The sequence below is a fragment of the Rhinoraja longicauda genome, chromosome 16 (genome assembly GCF_053455715.1).
Source record: "Rhinoraja longicauda isolate Sanriku21f chromosome 16, sRhiLon1.1, whole genome shotgun sequence".
Lineage (NCBI taxonomy): Eukaryota > Metazoa > Chordata > Chondrichthyes > Rajiformes > Arhynchobatidae > Rhinoraja > Rhinoraja longicauda.
In genome coordinates, this window is record NC_135968.1 from 347,512 (window position 1) to 366,069 (window position 18,558).

At 51.9% G+C, this 18,558-nt stretch overlaps 2 protein-coding genes and 1 pseudogene across 5 annotated transcripts in view; 2 read left to right on the top strand and 1 right to left on the bottom strand.

Moving 5' to 3' along the window:
* The window catches only part of LOC144601026 (uncharacterized), a 20,184-nt gene extending 13,351 nt beyond the window's left edge, over window positions 1-6,833 (top strand). For 2 of the 3 annotated variants that reach the window (XM_078412953.1, XM_078412951.1), the window contains exon 3: window positions 6,731-6,833. The gene's annotated coding sequence lies outside the window, so the exon portion shown is untranslated. Of the gene's footprint in view, window positions 1-842; window positions 878-6,730 lie in introns of those variants that run through there. The other variant, XM_078412952.1, reaches the window with a different exon arrangement.
* The window catches only part of LOC144601040 (uncharacterized), a 17,602-nt pseudogene extending 2,848 nt beyond the window's left edge, over window positions 1-14,754 (top strand). The window contains exons 3-4 of the transcript XR_013548226.1: window positions 843-2,858; window positions 13,781-14,754. The product of XR_013548226.1 is annotated as an uncharacterized LOC144601040 (transcript). The remainder of the gene's footprint in view (window positions 1-842; window positions 2,859-13,780) is intronic.
* LOC144601022 (uncharacterized) lies at window positions 4,986-11,260 on the bottom strand. The gene is made up of 2 exons (XM_078412945.1): window positions 11,060-11,260; window positions 4,986-9,653 (listed from the first exon to the last, which is right to left on the bottom strand). The coding sequence occupies exon 2, from the start codon at window positions 9,523-9,525 to the stop codon at window positions 8,557-8,559; it is 969 nt and encodes a 322-aa protein (XP_078269071.1). The 5' UTR covers window positions 9,526-9,653; window positions 11,060-11,260; the 3' UTR covers window positions 4,986-8,556.
* Window positions 14,755-18,558: the final 3,804 nt, after the last annotated feature.

Consider the following 18,558-nt stretch of genomic DNA (forward strand, 5'->3'; position numbering starts at 1 on the left):
ATCTTATAGAGGTGTACAAAATCAGGAGAGGAATTAATCTTCAGAACCAGAGGATATACGTTTATTGTGAGAGTGGAGAAGATTTAATAGGAATGTGAGGACTAACTTTTTCACGCAAAGGGTGGCAGGTGTATGAAACGAACTGCCGGAGGAGGTAGTTGAGGCTGGGATCATCCCAACATTTAGGAAACAGACAGGTACATGGGTAGGACAGGTTTGGAGGGATATGGACCAATTGCGGGCTTGTTGACCGGTGTGGGCCTATTTGGGCTGAAGGGCCTGTTTCTACGCTGTATAACTCTGTAACTCTATGACGAAGAGCTGGAGTAACTCAGCCGTTCAGGTAGCATCAGTGGAGAAGATCGACACAAAAGATGCTGGGGTAACTCAGCGGGGCAGGCAGCATCTGCGGAGAGAAGGAATGGGTGACGTTTTGGGTCGAGACCCTTCTTTGGTTTAGTTTAGTTTAGAGATGCAGCACGGAAACAGGTATTTCGGCCCACGGAGTCCGCGCCAACCAGCGATTACCCCGTACACTAGCACCATCCCACGCACATTAGGAACAATTTTACAGAGGCCGATTAATCTACAAACCTGAACGTCTTTGAAATATTGGAGCCCCCTGAGAAAACCCATGCAGGTCAAGGGGCGAACGTACAAACTCCGTACAGACAGCACCTGTACTCAAGATGGAACCCGGGTCTGTGGCGGTGAGGCTGTACCGCTGTGCCACACTGCTGCCCAGAATTATATAACGGTTTCCTCTGCCATAAACGCCCCCAATATGTGTTAGTAATGTCCAGTTTGCCAGCTTGTTGACCCCCTGTGTTCCCCTCCTGCAGCGTTTAGGAGCTGTAGCTGTGGACGGAGAAACGGGGACGTGAGCAGCCATTGAGGGCGGCCAGGGTGCCGGTGAGCCCCCCCCCCCCATCTGCTCGGTGTGCGGATGAGCTTCGGTGGAGGACCACATGGCGGAGCACAACAAGAAGCGTTATGAGTGCGGCGAGTGTGGCAAGGTCTGGCAGCACCCATGCTTGTTGGAGATCCACCGGCGGGTGCACACGGGAGAACGCCCCTTTGACTGCTCGGAGTGCGGCAAGAGCTTCACCAACTCCGGGAACTTGCTGCGGCACAACCGCGTGCACTCCTTCGAGAGGCCCTTTGGCTGCTCCGATTGCAGCATGAGCTTCAAGACGGTGCACGAGCGGAAGATGCACCGGCGGGTGCACACGGGTGAGAAGCCCTTCACCTGCTCCACCTGCGGCAAGAGCTTTTCCCGGTCGTTGGCGCTACAGCAGCACCAGAGGGTGCACAGCGGTGAGAGGCCCTTCACCTGCAGCGACTGCGGCAGGGGCTTCACCCTGTCCTGCAAGCTGCGGGAGCACCAGCGGATCCACACCGGCGAGCGCCCCTTCACCTGCGCCCAGTGCGGCAAGGGGTTCAGGTTGCTGCCGAACTTGAAGGTGCACCGGCGCCTACACACCGGGGAGCGGCCGTACACCTGCAGCGACTGCGGTAAGAGCTACACCCGCTCCGAAAGCCTGCTGCACCACCAGCGCATGCACACCGGCGAGCGCCCGTTCACCTGTGCCCAGTGTGGCAAGGGCTTCCCCAACTCCTCCCAGCTGTTGGGACACCAGCGGGTGCACGGCAGTGAATGCCCCTTCACCTGTGACCAGTGCGGCAAGGGCTACATTAGCTCCTCCAGGTTGCTGAGCCACCAGCGGGTGCACAGCGATGAGCGGCCCTTCACCTGCTCTGAATGTGGCAAGGGTTTCAAGTGGATGCCGGACTTGAAGGTGCACCAGCGCCTGCACACCGGGGAGCGGCCGTACACCTGCAGCGACTGCGGCAAGGACTTCACCCACTCCAACAGCCTGCTGGAGCACCAGCGGAGCCTCCACACCGGCGAGCGCCCCTTCACCTGCGCCCAGTGCGGCAAGGGCTTCACCCGCTCCACAAACCTATTGAAGCACCAGCGGGTACATGCCGTCGAGCGCCCCTTCACCTGTGCCCAGTGTGGCAAGAGCTTCCCCAGCTCCTCCAAGCTGCTGGGGCACCAGCGGGTGCACGGCAGTGAATGCCCCTTCACCTGTGCCCAGTGTGGCAAGGGCTACATTAGCCCCTCCAGGTTGCTGAGCCACCAGCGGGTGCACAGCGATGAGCGGCCCTTCACCTGCTCTGAATGCGGTAAGGGCTTCAAGTGGAAGTCAGAGTTGAAGGTGCACCAGCGCCTGCACACCGGGGAGCGGCCGTACACCTGCGCCCAGTGCGGCAAGGGCTTCACCCGCTCCTCCCATCTGCTGAAGCACCAGCGGGTGCACATTAGTGAGTGGTCCTTCACCTGCTCTGAATGCGGTAAGGGCTTCAAGTGGAAGTCAGAGTTGAAGGTGCACCAGCGCCTGCACACCGGGGAGCGGCCGTACACCTGCAGCGACTGCGGCAAGGATTTCACCCACTCCAACAGCCTGCTGGAGCACCAGCGGCGCATCCACACCGGCGAGCTCCCCTTCACCTGCGCCCAGTGCGGCAAGGGCTTCACCCGCTCCACCAACCTGCTGAGGCACCAGCGAGTGCACGCCGGCAAGTGCCCCTTCACCTGTGCTCAGTGTGGCAAGGGGTTCCCCAGCTCCTCCAGGCTGTTGGGGCACCAGCGGGTGCATGGCAGTGAGCGCCCCTTCACCTGCACCCAGTGCGGCAAGGGCTTCTCCCGCTCCACCAACCTGCTGAGACACCAGCGAGTGCACACCGGCGAGCGCCCCTTCACCTGCGCCCAGTGCGGCAAGGGCTTCTCCCGCTCCACCCACCTGCTGAGGCACCAGCAGGTGCACGCCGGCGACCATCCCATCCCTGAACCGGTGAGTGGCGAGCACTTTGCCGTGGCCTCCCACACCCTGCCTCACCAGTAAGTACACACCGGTGGCCAGCCCTATGACTGCCAGTACTGCGGTGAGGCATTTGACAGCTCACGGGGGCTGTGGCAGCACCAGCGGGCCCACACCGGCGACCGGCACTTCTCACCACGGCAAGTGTTTCAAGAGGGCACGGGGGCTGCAGGAGCACCAGCGGATACACACTGGAGGGACCCTTTGAGTGCGCTGAGTGTGACAAGGGTTTTTCCCACATGGCTGCAAGTCTTTGGCGAGGAGGCTGAGGTGAGGAGGTTACAGTTGTTTTTGAGCCTGATTTGTTTTTAGACAATAAAGTAATAACCGTTAAGTTGGTGCAGTGTGTTTCCTGCAGAATGTAGGAAGGTAGGGACACCGCTGGAGCTTCTGGGAGCTGCACTTGCAAGAACTGTGTCCATTTGCAGCCCTTGAATGGACGCGGGGTGGAGTTAGAAAAGGAGCTGGATGGACTCAGGGCCATCCGGGAATGCGAGAGTTTCCTGGACAGGAGCTACTGTGAGGCTGTCACGCCAAGGGTCCAGGTCGAGCGAAGGTGGGAGACCGTTTCAAGGGGGAGTGAACGTGGACTACAGGAGACCCCAGTGGCTGTGCCTATTGCAAACAGGTACACCCTCTTGGGAGCTGTCGGGACAGAAGACGCTTCCAGTCCGAGCGGCGGACAAGTTGGCGGCTCTAATCCAGGCAAGGAGACTCGACCGGGGAGACCGAAGTCAGGAAGAGCCATAGTAGTGGGTGACTCCATTGTCCGAGGTACGGACAGTAGATTCTGTGGCGGCAGGTGGGACATGAGGATGGTTTGTTGCCTATCTGGTGCCAGGGTTCAAGACATCACAGACCAGCTTCAGAACATCCTAGTGAGGGAAGGCGATCTCTCGCCAACAACTCCTCTGATGGCGCTGAAGATAGAAGTAAAGGTGACAAGACTTCCAATAAAAGAGAAGCACTTTACTGGAAGCATGGAGGCTACCAAATAATAGTCCAACCTCACTTGGAGTATGCCTCCACTGCTTGGAACCCCGGTACCAAGAAAAATAAAGATGTTCTTCAAAATGTTCAATGAAGAGCAGCCCGTTTGTGTACGGCGACTTCAGACGACAATCTAGTGTAACCAAAATGCTCACCGACTTAAACTGGGACTCCCTTGAAACCAGACACCAGATGCTCAGATTGACTCCCCTTCACAAGATCATCAACAATGACATCGACCTCGACGCTGACTTATACATCAAAGAGAAAACAACAAGATCCAGAAGAAGCCGCAACAAGCAACTTGTAATTCAACAAGTCTTTTTTCATCATACATCCAGAGTCTTTTTTCCCTGAAGCAATTTCCCTCTGGAATACCCTCCCACAATTCTCTGTTGACATGCCCACCTACGCAACCTTCAAGACCTTTATCCGCGCCCACAGACGGCAAAGCCCCCGCTAGACCAGACCCACTCTCGTCAACTTCCAGTATAGTCCCTGGTGGACTCTTCGGAGGTGATGACTACAAGATACAAGAAACGACGGCGGTGGCTGTTCCCCACCTGAGCTCCCAGCACCAGCGACCAAAGGGAGCGAGTCCCGCCCCCATCTCCACTGACGGGCAGCCCCAGCGGCCAATGGAAGCGAGTCCCGGCTCCCGGCCCCGACGTCACAAAGGCCCAAGTACCGCCCCTCCTAGCGACGGACCAATCATAACCACGTCCCCGCCAACCAGCGCTTGTGAGCGCGTCCTATAGGTCGAGCCGCAGTTCCGCCCCTCGGACAGACAGCGCCCTCCGCCAATCGGAGCGCACATTCCTGCTCTAGGAACGGTTGCCATGGCGCGGCTGGCCAATGAGCAGCCATGCCTGCCCATCCCTCCCAAAAACTGCAAACCTGAGACAAAACCTCAGGGGTCCAGACCGTACAAATGCTGGAGTAACTCAGCGGGACAGGCAGCATCTCAGGAGAGAAGCAATGGGCGACACTTCGGGTTGAGACCTTTCTTCAGTCTGAGAGTCGCAGGAAAGTGAAACGAGAGAGGGGCCATTCTTTGAAAGTGAACCAAGTTTGAAAAAAATTACGTTTTTTCTTTTAATTTTTTTGTTGTATATTCATAAAGAGCATTGTCCAAACTTACGTGAATAATATAATTTTTGAATTAAGACCCCATTCATGCTCACTTGCATAAATTTACATAGGTGTATATTACAATGAAAATAACGTGTATTTTCTGCCTTTATTAGACAACTGTAAAATTGTATCTAATATCTTCCTTTCTGTATTTTAATGTTATAATATGCTGGTCCACGCCCATTTTAAAATATTTCACTTAAAAAGAACAGCTTTCGTTCAATTATAATGAAATAATTAATTAAGAAGTTTAATTAACTTTAAATGTCACACACGTGGCCGAAACGTTTAATGCCATCTGAAAATCATAGCTTTGATAATATTCATTTTTCACGTCAATAGCTAGCTATATTGTGCCTTGCTTTTCACCAAATATGAATTCACTAAACTGAAATTTTTAATTAATAAAGAACTAATTCATTGGCCATCAAGTGGTCACGTGTGTAACATTCATGGTCACATGTGTGACAAGGCAATCCATGAATGCACTCTGTTTATACCCACGATTGCTCCTCTTCCTGACTAGATTACCCATAAATGTAATAGTGCAGCCCACTCTTGCTATTCTTGCTATTGAGGGCGTGCAGCGTAGGTTTACTAGGTTAATTCCCGGAATGGCGGGACTGTCATATGTTGAAAGACTGGAGCGACTAGGCTTTTATACACTGGAATTTAGAAGGATGAGAGGGGATCTTATCGAAACGTATAAGATTATTAAGGGGTTGGACACGTTAGAGGCAGGAAACATTTTCCCAATGTTGGGGGAGTCCAGAACCAGGGGCCACAGTTTAAGAATAAGGGGTAGGCCATTTAGAACAGAGATGAGGAAAAACTTTTTCAGTTAGAGAGTTGTGAATCTGTGGAATTCTCTGCCTCAGAGGGCAGTGGAGGCCAATTCTCTGAATACATTCAAGAGAGAGCTAGATAGAGCTCTTAAGGATAGCGGAGTCAGGGGGTATGGGGAGAAAGCAGGAACGGGGTACTGATTGAGAATGATCAGCCATGATCACATTGAATGGCGGTGCTGGCTCGAAGGGCCGAATGGCCTACTCCTGCACCTATTGTCTATTGTCACTCAGTCGTTGCAGGAATGTGATCTTAGAAACAATGGAGTCATTGTATGTTATGCCAGTGTCTAGCACTTGGCCCACACTTGGTTAACACATATTACCAAAATACCATACAAAGTACACTGTATGAGCTGTTCATGTGTCTGCTGGACAACTGGATGCACCTGTACAAAATCTTCACTGCTGCTGGACATTTCTGAGCTGAAAAATGAAGGTGAGCATTTTACACATGCAGTTGATTTAAAATGATAATATAGTTAATTATAAGGAATTTGTTCGATGATTATATGTAAATCATGTGCAATGTGATATGCATTCTCATATAAGAAATTGTTGAATGAGATATTTAAAGACGTCAGAGTTTGCATGAAATGTCAAGATAAATTAATTTACACCGTTCAAATAGACTTCTCAGTAATTAACTCAGATTAGAATGTATGTGTACATGTAGGTACCTTAATTTCTTTTAAGGGTAACACATTCATTGAACCAACGTAAAAATAAACAGTACATGTACATCATTTGATATTCATGGTCGTCAAAAATGACTATGACTACACTGCATGATGTTGTGTTAATATAATATTCTGGAGTATTTTAGGAACTGCTGTACTTTAGTACTGCTTTTACATGAATGTGATTGAATTACAGACAACGTGGATGAACAGGCTCCTGCAACCAAAAGACCAATGACTTCAGCAGAGAAAATGAGGAGACTTCCAGCAAAAAGGAAACAACATGATCCTGACTTTTCTTCTCAGGAGAGTCAACTAGTGGAAAGAAAGCAAAAGTCACATGAAAACAAACTCAAAACAGAATTATCAGAAGCTGCACAGAAAGCGGACAAGAGTCCACAGAGTCCAGGAAGAGCAACTAAGGAAAACTAAAAAGTTTCTACCCAGGTCACCCAGGAAAAAGGAGGTAATCAGCAACCTGGCAAAGAAAGTCTTTGGAAACTTCATGTCAAACTTGGTATGAGAGTCATACATTTTCTTTCTTGTTATGAATAAACTTTGAAACAATAACAACACCTTTCTTCTTTTGTCTTAATCAGTTAAAATCATGAACAGCAATAACTAAAGATACTTATGTCTTTTTTAGTACCTGGTACTACACTGCATGATGTGCAGTGTACCTTTTTTAGTACCTGGTACTACCAGGTACTCTACCCACATGTTGCCATAGCTGTACATATTTCCTCCATGCATGTCATGCCACACACGTGACTTGTCAAAAATGTCACACACGTGACCAGACGTCGTCACCTAAAGTAATACATTAAAAATTCTTGTAGGAGATTAATTTTATTCATTGCAATTTTCCTACCTACAGACCTATAATGCATGTCTACTAAAGATATAAACATTCTAGCTTTTTAAAATTCACAGTTTGTCAGATAAAACATGAAAAAAATGCTTCCATGTGAGGTCACACACGTGACCAGTCATACTTGACCTCTGACCCTAAACAAACATTGTTAGCATAACATAAACATTTTACTTGATAAACTTTCATATATAAGTCATATATACAGTACAAAACAATATACCTGTAATGTTTTCAGAATTAGAAGAGATGTATTCCACAATTTTTTATATTTTTGGTCACACACATGACTAAGAATGGGGCCACAGGACTGATGTGGAGGCTTTGGGGAAAGTGCCGAGAGGGTTTACCCAGAATGGTTTAAAAACAAGGAACTGCAGATGCTGGTTTACAAAACTGTACACAAATTGCTGGAGTAACTCAGCAGGATAGGCAACATCTCTGGTGAGAAGAGGGTCTCGACCCGAAACATTACCCATTCTTTGCACCATTTTGTGTCTATCTAAACAGCGCCTGTCCACTGCGCGGTGTGCTGCTCCGTGGGAGGAGCGGGCAAAGGCCTTGCCACAAAGCGGGCAGGTGAAGGGGTGCTCGCCGGTGTGGATCCACCGGTACTCCAGCAGGTGGTCCAGGCGGGTGAAGCCCTTACCACAAGACAGGCAAGGGAAGGGCCGATCACTGCAGTGGGTACGCTGCCACAGGTTGGACATGCGGGTGAAACCCTTGCCACACTCGGCGCACACAAAGGGTCTCTCTCCAGTGTGTATCCGCTGGTGCTCCCGCAGCCCCCGTGCGCTTTAGACTTTCGTGATACAGCGATGGAACAGGCCCTTCGGCCCACCGAGTCTGTGCCGACCAGCAATCCCCAAGCACTAACACTATCCTACCCACTGAGGACAATTTACATTTATACCATGTCAATTATCGTACAAACCTGCACGTCTTTGGAATGTAGAAGGAAACTGGAGCACCCGGAGTAAACCAACGCAGGTCATGGGGAGAACGTGCAAACTCCGTACAGACAGCACCTGTAGTCAGGATGGAACCCGGGTTTCTGGCGCAGTGAGGCAGAAACTCTGCCGCTGTACCACTGGGTGTTTAAGAGGCTTTTAGACAGGCACATGGATATACAGGGAATGGAGGGATATGGATCACTCTTGAAACGCTTGCCGTGGTGGGATGAGCTGTTCGCCGGCGTGGGCCCGCTGGTGCTGCCACAGCCCCTGCGAGCTGTCTAACACCTCACCGCGGTACTGGCAATCGTAGGGCTGGCCACTGGTGTGCATGCGCTGGTGGGAGGCCATGGCAAAGCTCTCTCCATTCACTGGGCTGGGGATGGGACGGTCGCCGGCATGAACCCGCTGGTGCCTCAGCAGGTTGGAGGAGAGGGTGAAGCCCTTGCCGCATTGGGCACAGATGTAGGGGCGCTCGCCGGTGTGGATGCGCTGGTGTGCCAGCAGGCTGTTGGAGCGGGTGAAGCACTTGCCGCAGTCGCTGCAGGTATACGGCCGCTCCCCGGTGTGCAGGCGCTGGTGCATCATCAGGTCCAGCGATGACTTGAAGCCCTTGCTGCAGTCGGAGCAGGTGAAGGGTCGCTCACCACGGTGCACCCGTTGGTGGCTCAGCACCTTGGAGGAGCTGGTGAAGCCCTTGCCGCACCGGGCGCAGGTGAAGGGGCGCTCGCCGGTGTGGATGTGCTGGTGCTCCCGCAGCTTGGAGGACTGGGTGAAGCCCTTGCCGCAGTCGCTGCAGGTGAAGGGCCTCTCACTGCTGTGCACCGGCCGGTGCTGCTGTAGCGCCGACGACCGGGCAAAGCCCTTGCCGCAGGTGGAGCAGGTGAAGGGCTTCTTGCCCGTGTGCATCTGCCAGTGGATCTTCAGCTCCTGCGCCATCTTGAAGCTCTTGCCACAGTCGGAGCAGCCAAAGGGCCTCTCGTCGGAGTGCACGCTGTTGTGCCGCAGCAGGCTCCCATACCAAGTGAATTTCTTGCCGCACTCCGAGCACCCGAAGGGGCGTTCTCCCGTGTGGACCCGCCGGTGGCTCTCTAGCCGGCACAGGTGCTGCCAGGCCTTGCCACACACGTCGCACTTATAATGCTTCTCCTTGTTGGTCCCCGTCATGTGGTCCTCCACCGAAGCTCAGCCCGCACACCGAGCAGATGGGGGGGGGGGGGCTCACAGGCACTCTGGCTGCCCTCAATGGCGGCCCACGTCCCCTTCTCAACGTCCACAGCAACGGCTCCTAAACCCTGCAGGAGGGGAACACAGAGGGTCAACAAGCTGGCAAACTGGACATTACTAGCACGTGAAGATCACTAGTGCTTGAAGGGGGTCAGTGGAGGTGGGGGGAGGAAGGTGTGAAAGGGGGAGTGAGGGGGTAAGGGGGGAGGTGGGGATGTGGGGTCAGTGCCTGAGGAGGGAGGGTAGGGGTCGGGCGGGGAAGGAGAGGGTGGAGGGGTGTGAAGGGGAATGGGGTCTGGGGGAGGGTGGGGGTGAGAGGGTCAGGGGGGTGAGGGGTGAAGTGGGGGAGTCGGCCTGCAGATTTAAACACTGAGGAGCTCGCAGTCTCAGGTAGAGAATGATGTCGGGAAGCTTCAAGTCACAGGAGGTTCGACCAGCCCCAACCTGGGGACCAAGCACCCATCGCAGGGAGCTGAGATCCACCGATTCGGGAGGTTGATCGCCCCGACGCGCAGGGCCCAACCGCAAGTTACGGGAGCCAATATTGCCTCGACAACGGAAGGTTCAAGTGCCCCAACCACAGGAGGACAAAGAAGGGAAGGGATTGAACATTTTTTTTCGCCTTCCATCACAGTGAGCAATGTGGAGGAATCAAAATCCTCGTATGTTGCAAAACATACTTGGTTATGATTTATTCACAAAATGCTGGAGTAACTCAGCAGGTCAGGCAGAAATCGATTTGTACCAGCATCTGCAGTTATTTTCTTATAATACTTGGTTATGAGTAGGCCATTCGGCTTTTTGAGCCAGTACCGCCATTCAATATGATCATGGTTGATCATCCACAATCAGTACCTCGTTCCTGCTTTCTCCCCATATCCCTTGATTCCGTTAGTCCTAAGAGCTAAATCTAACTTGCTGTTGAAAACATCCAGTGAATCGGCCTCCACTGCCTTCTGTGGCAGAGAATTCCACAGATTCACAACTCTGGGTGAAAAAGATTTTCCTCGTCTCAGTTCGAAAAGGCAGAGCCCTCATTCTTAAATTGTGACCCTGGTTCTGGACTCCCCCAACATTGGGAACATTTTTCCTGTATCTACCCTATCCAATCCTTTCCAATGGCCTAATTCTGCTCCTGTCACTTATGACCTTGCACAGGGAGAAATCTTGTCTCCGCGCTGGAGTCACACAAGTCTTGCACTCAGCATAATTCCCTTTATCCCGTATCCGAACACTGCGGACAGATCGATTGTAATCGAGTGTTGCCTTTTGCTGACTGGTTAGCACGCAACAAAAAAACTTTTCACTGCGCCTCGGTACACATGACAATAAACTAAACTCAACCCTCCCGCCGCCAGGGGGCGCTGCGGTCGACTGACCAGATACGCTGCACCGCGGCTTCCCGCCACCAGGGGGCGTTGCACTCGTAAGACCAGTGGGCGCCCAGACCTCCTTCCCTCCCCCATTCACTCACATCCCACTCCTCGGGTCGCCGGCCGCAGGATCACCCTCGGGAAGGGACGTAGGGAGTGGCGGAAAGGACGCGGGGCCAGACGGCGGCGGCGACGACGGCAGCGGCTGTTCCACACCTGAGCTCCCGGCGCTGAGCGAGCGGAGGCATCGTCCCTGTCGGCCTGAGCTTCCCCGGCCGCAGCGTGACAATTGACCAGGTACCGCCTCCTCCCGGCGTCCGACCAATCAGAGCTACGTCCCCGCCCCCGGCGCATGTGTGCGCGTCCTATAGGTCGAGAAGCAGCACCGCCCCTCGGACAGACAGCACCCTCCGTCAATCGGAGCCCTTAAAACGGTTGCCATGGTGCTGCCGGCCAATCACGGGGCCCGGAAGCTGCAGCGCAAAGATAATAGAGCGGTAATAATCGATGACCAGATAATGGCTGTGATGTGTGTGTCAAACGTGATGTCTTATTCTGACTGGTACTGGCCTATTTTGGAACTGTCGTTTGGAATATAAGGAACATGCATGTTTGGATAGAAGCTAATATACTGCTGAAAACATTGTGAATAAAGGACTTGATGCACATGTTAAAAAAAAAACACCGTCCGGCGCGGCCTGGAACGTGGCAACTTCAACAGCCTGACCGCGGGAGAAGACGGGAGGGGAAGAGAAAGACATTCTGGCCTCCCATCACAGTGAGGAGGTGACTGGAGGAGACTCACTGTGATGGATGTTTCTTTTTTTTGTTTTGTGATTGTGTTCGTTTGTGATTGTGTGTGAAATTGCTTATTTTTATTGCTCTTATTGCTGGACTGTGGGTGACCTTTCATTTCACTGCACATCTTGTATGTGTATGTGACAAATAAACTTGACTTGACTTGACATCAAGTCCTTTATTCACAATGTGTAGGAAAAAAAACTGCAGATGCCGATTTAAATCACAAACTGCTGGAGTACAAACTGCTGGAGTAACTCAGCGGGACAGGCTGCATCTCAGGAGAGAAAGAATGGGTGATGTTTCGGGTCTGAAGAAGGGTCTCGCCCTGAAACGTCACCCATCTTGTATACACTGGAATTTAGAAGAATGAGAGGGGACCTTATCGAAACATATAAGATTATTAAGGGGTATAAGAAAATAACTGCAGATGCTGGTACAAATCGATTTATTCACAAAATGCTGGAGTAACTCAGCAGGTCAGGCAGCATCTCGGGAGAGAAGGAATGGGTGACGTTTCGGGTCGAGACCCTTCTTCAGACCGATGTCAGGGGGGTGGGACAAAGGAAGGATATAGGTGGATATAAGATAGAGGGAGATCTGGGAAGGAGGAGGGGAAGGGAGGGACAGAGGAACTATCTAAAGTTGGAGAAGTCGATGTTCATACCACTGGGCTGCAAACTGCTCAGGCGAAATGTGAGGTGCTGTTCCTCCAATTTCCGGTGGGCCTCACTATGGCACTGGAGGAGGCCCATGACAGAAAGGTCGGAATGGGAGGGGGAGTTGAAGTGCTCGGCCACCGGGAGATCAGTTTGGTTAATGCGGACCGAGCGCAGGTGTTCAGCGAAGCGATCGCCGAGCCTGCGCTTGGTTAAGATTATTAAGGGGTTGGACGTGTTAGAGGCAGGAAAGGCTTGCTGCCTTCGGACGCTGTGGTGCCGCCGCGGGAGCGGCTGCGACTCGCCTTCGGAGGCTCCGGAGGCTTCTTCGGCCGCGGGCCTCGTGGACGTCGGAAGCTCGCAGGCCTTGCCCTGGGGGGGGGCCGACATCGGGAGCTCCGGCAGCGGCAGCGTCTTCACCTGCCCCGGATCGCGGTGCTTTGCACTCTGGGTTGGCCCGCTGCGGACCTTTCACCGTCCGGCGCGGCTTGGAACGTGGCAACTTCAACAGCCTGCCGCGGGAGAAGACGGCAGGGGAAGAGAAAATACATTCTAGCCTTCCATCACAGTGAGGAGGTGACTGGAGGAGACTCACTGTGATTGATGTTTCTTTTTTTTTGTTTCGTGTTGGTTTGTGATTGTGTGTTTTATTGCTTATTTTTATTGCTCTTATTATTGGACTGTGGGTGACGAAATCTTGTCCAAAAGACTTGTTTTTTTGGATGACAATAAAGGTTATTCTGAACATGTTCCCAATGTTGGGGGAGTCCAGAACCAGGGCCACAGTTTAAGAATAAGGTGTAGGCCATTTAGAATGGAGACGAGGAAAAACTTTTTCAGTCAGAGAGTTGTAAATCTGTGGAATTCACTGCCTGGCAGTGGAGGCCAATTCTCTGAATGCATTCAAGAGAGAGCTAGATAGAGCTCTTAAGGATAGCGGAGTCAGGGGGTATGGGGAGAAGGCAGGAATGGGGTACTGATTGAGAATGATCAGCCATGATCACATTGAATAGTGGTGCTGGCTCGAAAAGCCGAATGGCCTACTCCTGCACCTATTGTCTATTGTCATTCCTTCTCTCCTGAGATGCTGCCTTACCCGCTGAGTTATTCCAGCATTTTATGTCCACTCTTATTCACAATGTTTTGTGATTATAAACAAACTAAGATTTAGCAATGTCCTGTTTGCCAGCTTACAAACCCCCTGTGTTCCCCTCCTGCAGGGTTTAGGAGCCTTTGCTGTGAACGGAGAGACGGGGACATGAGCGGCCATTGAGGGCGGCCAGGGTGCCGGTGAGCCTCCCATCTGCTCGGTGTGTGGGCTGAGCTTCGGTGGAGGACAACATGATGGGGCCCAACAAGGAGCAGCATTATGAGTGCAATGCGTGTGGCAAGGCCTGGCATCATCCATGCCTGCTGGAGATCCACCAGCGGGTGCACACGGGTGAGAAGCCCTTTGGCTGCTCCACCTGCGGCAAGAGCTTTGCCCGGTCATCAGGGCTAAGGCGGCACCAGCGGGTGCACAGCGGTGAGCGGCCCTTCACCTGCTCCAACTGTGGCAAGGGCTTCAAGTCATCGCCGGACCTGTTGATGCACCAGCGCCTGCACACCGGGGAGCGGCCGTACACCTGCAGCGACTGCGGCGAGAGCTTCACCCGCTCCAAAAGCTTGCTGGAGCACCAGCGCAACCACAGCGGGGATCGCCCCTTCACCTGCAGCGACTGCGGCAAGGGCTTCACCCGCTCAAACAGCCTGCTGGAGCACCAGCGCACTCACACCAGAGAGCGTCCCTTCATCTGTACCCAGTGCGGCAAGCGCTTCACCCGCTCCAACAGCCTGCTGGCGCATCAGCACATCCACACCGGAGAGCGCCCCTTCACCTGCGCCCAGTGCGGCAAGGGCTTCACCCGCTCCTCCAGCCTGCTGAGGCACCAGCGGGTTCACGCCGACGACCGTCTCATCCCCAGTGGCGATCGCTTTGCCGCGGCCTCGCACGTCCTGTCTCACCAGCGCGTGCACACCAGTGGCCAGCCCTGCGACTGCCAGTACTGCGGTGAGACGTTTGGCAGCTCGCGGGAGCTGCAGCAGCACCAGCGGGCCCACGCTGGCGAGTGGCTCTTCCCACCGCGGCAAGCATTTCAAGAGTGCACGGGGGCTGCGGGTGCACCAGTGGATACACACCGGAGAGAGACCCTTTGACTGCTCTGTGTGTGGCGAGGGTTTCACCCACATGTCCAGCCTGTGGCAGCACCGGCAAACTCACAGCGGCGAGCGCCCCTTCACCTGCCCGCTGTGTGGCAAGGCCTTTGCCCGCTCCTCTAGCCTGCTGGCACACTGCGCCGTGGATGGGCACTGTTTAGGTAAACACAAAATGCTGGAAGGAATGGGTAATGTTTTGAGTCAAGACCCTCTTCAGTCTCGAAACGAAACGTCACCCATTCCTTCTCTCCATAGATGCTGCCTGTCCCGCTCAGTTACTCCAGCATTTTGTGTCCTTTTTTGTAAACCAGCATCTGCAGTTCCTTGTCCGCCCGTGAGATGAGCTTGCGCTTCCCTTCCCCCGGCCGATATTCAGCGTTTGACGTCACAATGCGACCCGCACGTCTTCAAAAGATCAGCTCGCTCTCACTCCCCCCCCCCCCGACCTTTAACTAATGGGCTCCTCCTCCCCTTGGACCTTTAACTAATGGGGAGGAAGGTGGGGGTGAGGGGAGTAGGGAATAGCGGTGGGGAGGGGGAAATGGGGGTGGAGGCAGGGCTGGGGGGAGTGGGGTTGGGGAGGGGCAAGTGGGGGTGGGTGGGGGGGATGGAGTGGGTCAGTGGGTGGAGGAGGGGGGGATAAGGGGGATTGAGTGGGGGGGTTGAGGGTGCTACAATACAGAAGCTTTCATTTTATATTAGCTAAAACAACATCAAAAGTAACCATCTGAAACAAAATATCAATATCTCTAATTAACTATACCAGCTAACAGCATATAGATTATCAGGGGCATTCCCTGAGGGGTTCGGGGGGTTGGAATATGTTTCTATGTTTTTCCCTTCAGTTGTTGTCTGGGGAGGAATGGCAGCGGCACTCAGCCTGTCGGGGCTAATCCTCTCTGCCTTTCCCACCCATACCTTTAGAAAGGAGATGAGGAGGAATTTCTTTAGCCGGAGGGTAGTGAATCTGTGGAATTCATTACCACAGACGGCGGTGGAGGCCAAGTTACTGGGTATTGTGAAGATTTTAGAGATACTTGCAGAAACAGGCCCTTCGGCCCACTTAGTCCTCGCCCACCAGTGATCACCCCGTACACTAGATAGCTCCATGAATGAATGAATGAATAAGGAGACACCCTCCCCTTCACCTCCTAATCAAGTCCTGGAGTCTGTCCCGACCCCATCTCTTTGTTCCTGCTTTCCCCCCCGACTCCATCAGTCCAAAGAAGGGTCCCAATCCAACGCGTCGCCTGTCCATTCCTCTCCAAAGTGCCGGTAGAACTCAGCAGGTCAGCCATCCGTGGAAGGAACCGGATGGAGAGGTCTTCCTAATATCAGCCCTCCTTGTCCCTGTTGAGGAGCAGACAATCAACAGTACCACCATCTTCTCATTCATTCTGTACCCAAGTGAAAGTGTAAAATGTGGGTCAAGCTGCCCACAGCCGACTGCTCACAGTACCAGCTGGCTGCGACTGGCCCCAAAACCTAAAGGCATTTTATAGTGTTTTTTTAAAGAAAGTCTTGATGCATTTGTGCATTACGTAACAAATAAAGCAGGTTTCTCCTGACCTCACTGTGTTCTTCGGAATGCTACAGAATTCATTTTGTGCTATCATAATGAAAGAAGATGCCAGCCATCTCCAGCAATGATAAGAAATAATTCTTGCCTCCATGCATATCTGTAGCCATGGGGCAGTCGGACACCTCCCCACTACTTTAAAGATAGTTCCTGCAGTTGGGAACATCGTTTGGCCGCTGTTGTATTTTATTTGTTTAATGGATGAATTAATTAATTATGAATGAAGAAGTTTATTGGCCAAGTATGTGCACATACAAGGAATGTGCCTTGGTGCTCTGCTCTCAAGTAACAATACGAACATACAGTAAATATGTAAGAATAAAGCATAAAACTTTAACAATACAACATTAACGGTGTAAACGTTTGAGTGAAATAAACCAGAGCAAAAAGAGACCACAGACTTGGTTATTGAGTGAAGCTACTCGCGGGGAAAAAGCTGGTTTTAAGTCTTGCTGTGGCAGCTTTGATAGTTTGTAGGCGCCTTCCAGGGGCAAGTGCTTCAAAGAGTTTGTGGCCAGGGTGAGACAGCTCGCTTCCTGGCCCTTGCAGTGTACAATTCATCAATGGGGGGGGGAAGTTGCAGCCAACAACCTTCTCAGCTGATCAAACGATTCGTTGCAGCCTCCGGAAGTCGTGCTTGGTGGCTGAGCCAAACCAGACCATGATGGAGAAGGTGAGGACGGACTCAACGATGGCAGTAGAGAATTGGCAGAAGAGTTGAACCGGTACTTTGGATCTGTCTTCACTAAGGAAGATACAAGCAATCTCCCAGATGTTCTAGTGGCCAGAGACCCTAGGGTGACGGAGGAACTGAAGGAAATCCACATTAGGCAGGAAATGGTGTTGGGTAGACTGATGGGACTGAAAGCTGATAAATCCCCAGGGCCTGATGGTCTGCATCCCAGAGTACTTGAGGTGGTGCTAGAAATTGTGGACGCATTGGTGATCATTTTCCAATGTTCTATAGATTCAGGGTCAGTTCCAGTGGATTGGAGGGTAGCTAATGTCCCACTTTTTAAGAAAGGAGGAAGAGAGAAAACGGGAAATTATAGACCAGTTAGTCTGACATCAGTGGTGGGGAAGATGCTGGAGTCAATTATAAAAGACGAAATTGCGGAGTATTTGGATCGTAGTAACAGGATTGTTCCGAGTCAGCATGGATTTACGAAGGGGAAATCATGCTTGACTAATCTTCTGGAATTCTTTGAGGATGTAACTAGGAAAATTGACAGGGGAGAGCCGGTGGATGTGGTGTACCTTGACTTTCAGAAAGCCTTTGACAAGGTTCCACATAGGAGATTAGTGGGCAAAATTAGAGCACATGGTATTGGAGGTAGGGTACTGACATGGATAGAAAATTGGTTGACAGGCAGAAAGCAAAGAGTGGGGATAAATGGGTCCCTTTCAGAATGGCAGGCAGTAACTAGTGGGGTACAGCAAGGCTCGTTGCTGGGACCGCAGCTATTTACAATATACATTAATGACTTGGATGAAGGGATTAAAAGTACCATTAGCAAATTTGCAGATGATACAAAGCTGGGTGGTAGTGTGAATTGTGAGGAAGATGCTATGAGGTTGCAGGGTGACTTGGACAGGTTGTGTGAGTGGGCGGATGCATGGCAGATGCAGTTTAATGTGGATAAGTGTGAGGTTATCCACTGGTGGAAAGAATAGGAAGGCAGAGTATTATCTGAATGGTGTCACGTTAGGAACAGGGGACGTACAACGAGATCTGGGTGTCCTAGTGCATCAGTCACTGAAAGGAAGCATGCAGGTACAGCAGGCAGTGAAGAAAGCCAATGGAATATTGGCCTTCATAACAAGAGGAGTTGAGTATAGGAGCAAAGAGGTCCTTCTGCAGTTGTACAGGGCCCTAGTGAGACCGCACCTGGAGTACTGTGTGCAGTTTTGGTCTCCAAATTTGAGGAAGGATATTCTTGCTATTGAGAGCGTGCAGCATAGGTTTATTAGGTTAATTCCCAGAATGGCGGGACTATCATATGTTGAAAGACTGGAGCGACTAGGCTTGTATACACTGGAATTTAGAAGGATGAGAGGAGATCTTATCGAAACGCATAAGATTATTAAGGGGTTGGACACGTTAGGCAGGAAACATGTTCACAATGTTGGGGGAGTCCAGAACAAGGAGCCACAGTTTAAGAATAAGTGGTAGGCCATTTAGAACTGAGATGAGGAAAAACTTTTTCAGTCAGAGTTGTGAATCTGTGGAATTCTCTGCCTCAGAAGGCAGTGGAGGCCAATTCTCTAAATGCATTCAAGAGAGCGGTGGATAGAGCTCTTAAGGATAGCGGAGTCAGGGGGTATGGGGAGAAGGCAGGAACGGGGTACTGATTGAGAATGATCACTG

Excerpts from the sequence above, each read along its gene's own strand:
- LOC144601022 (XM_078412945.1), bottom strand. The coding sequence starts at position 9,525 with ATGACGGGGACCAACAAGGAGAAGCATTATAAGTGCGACGTGTGTGGC.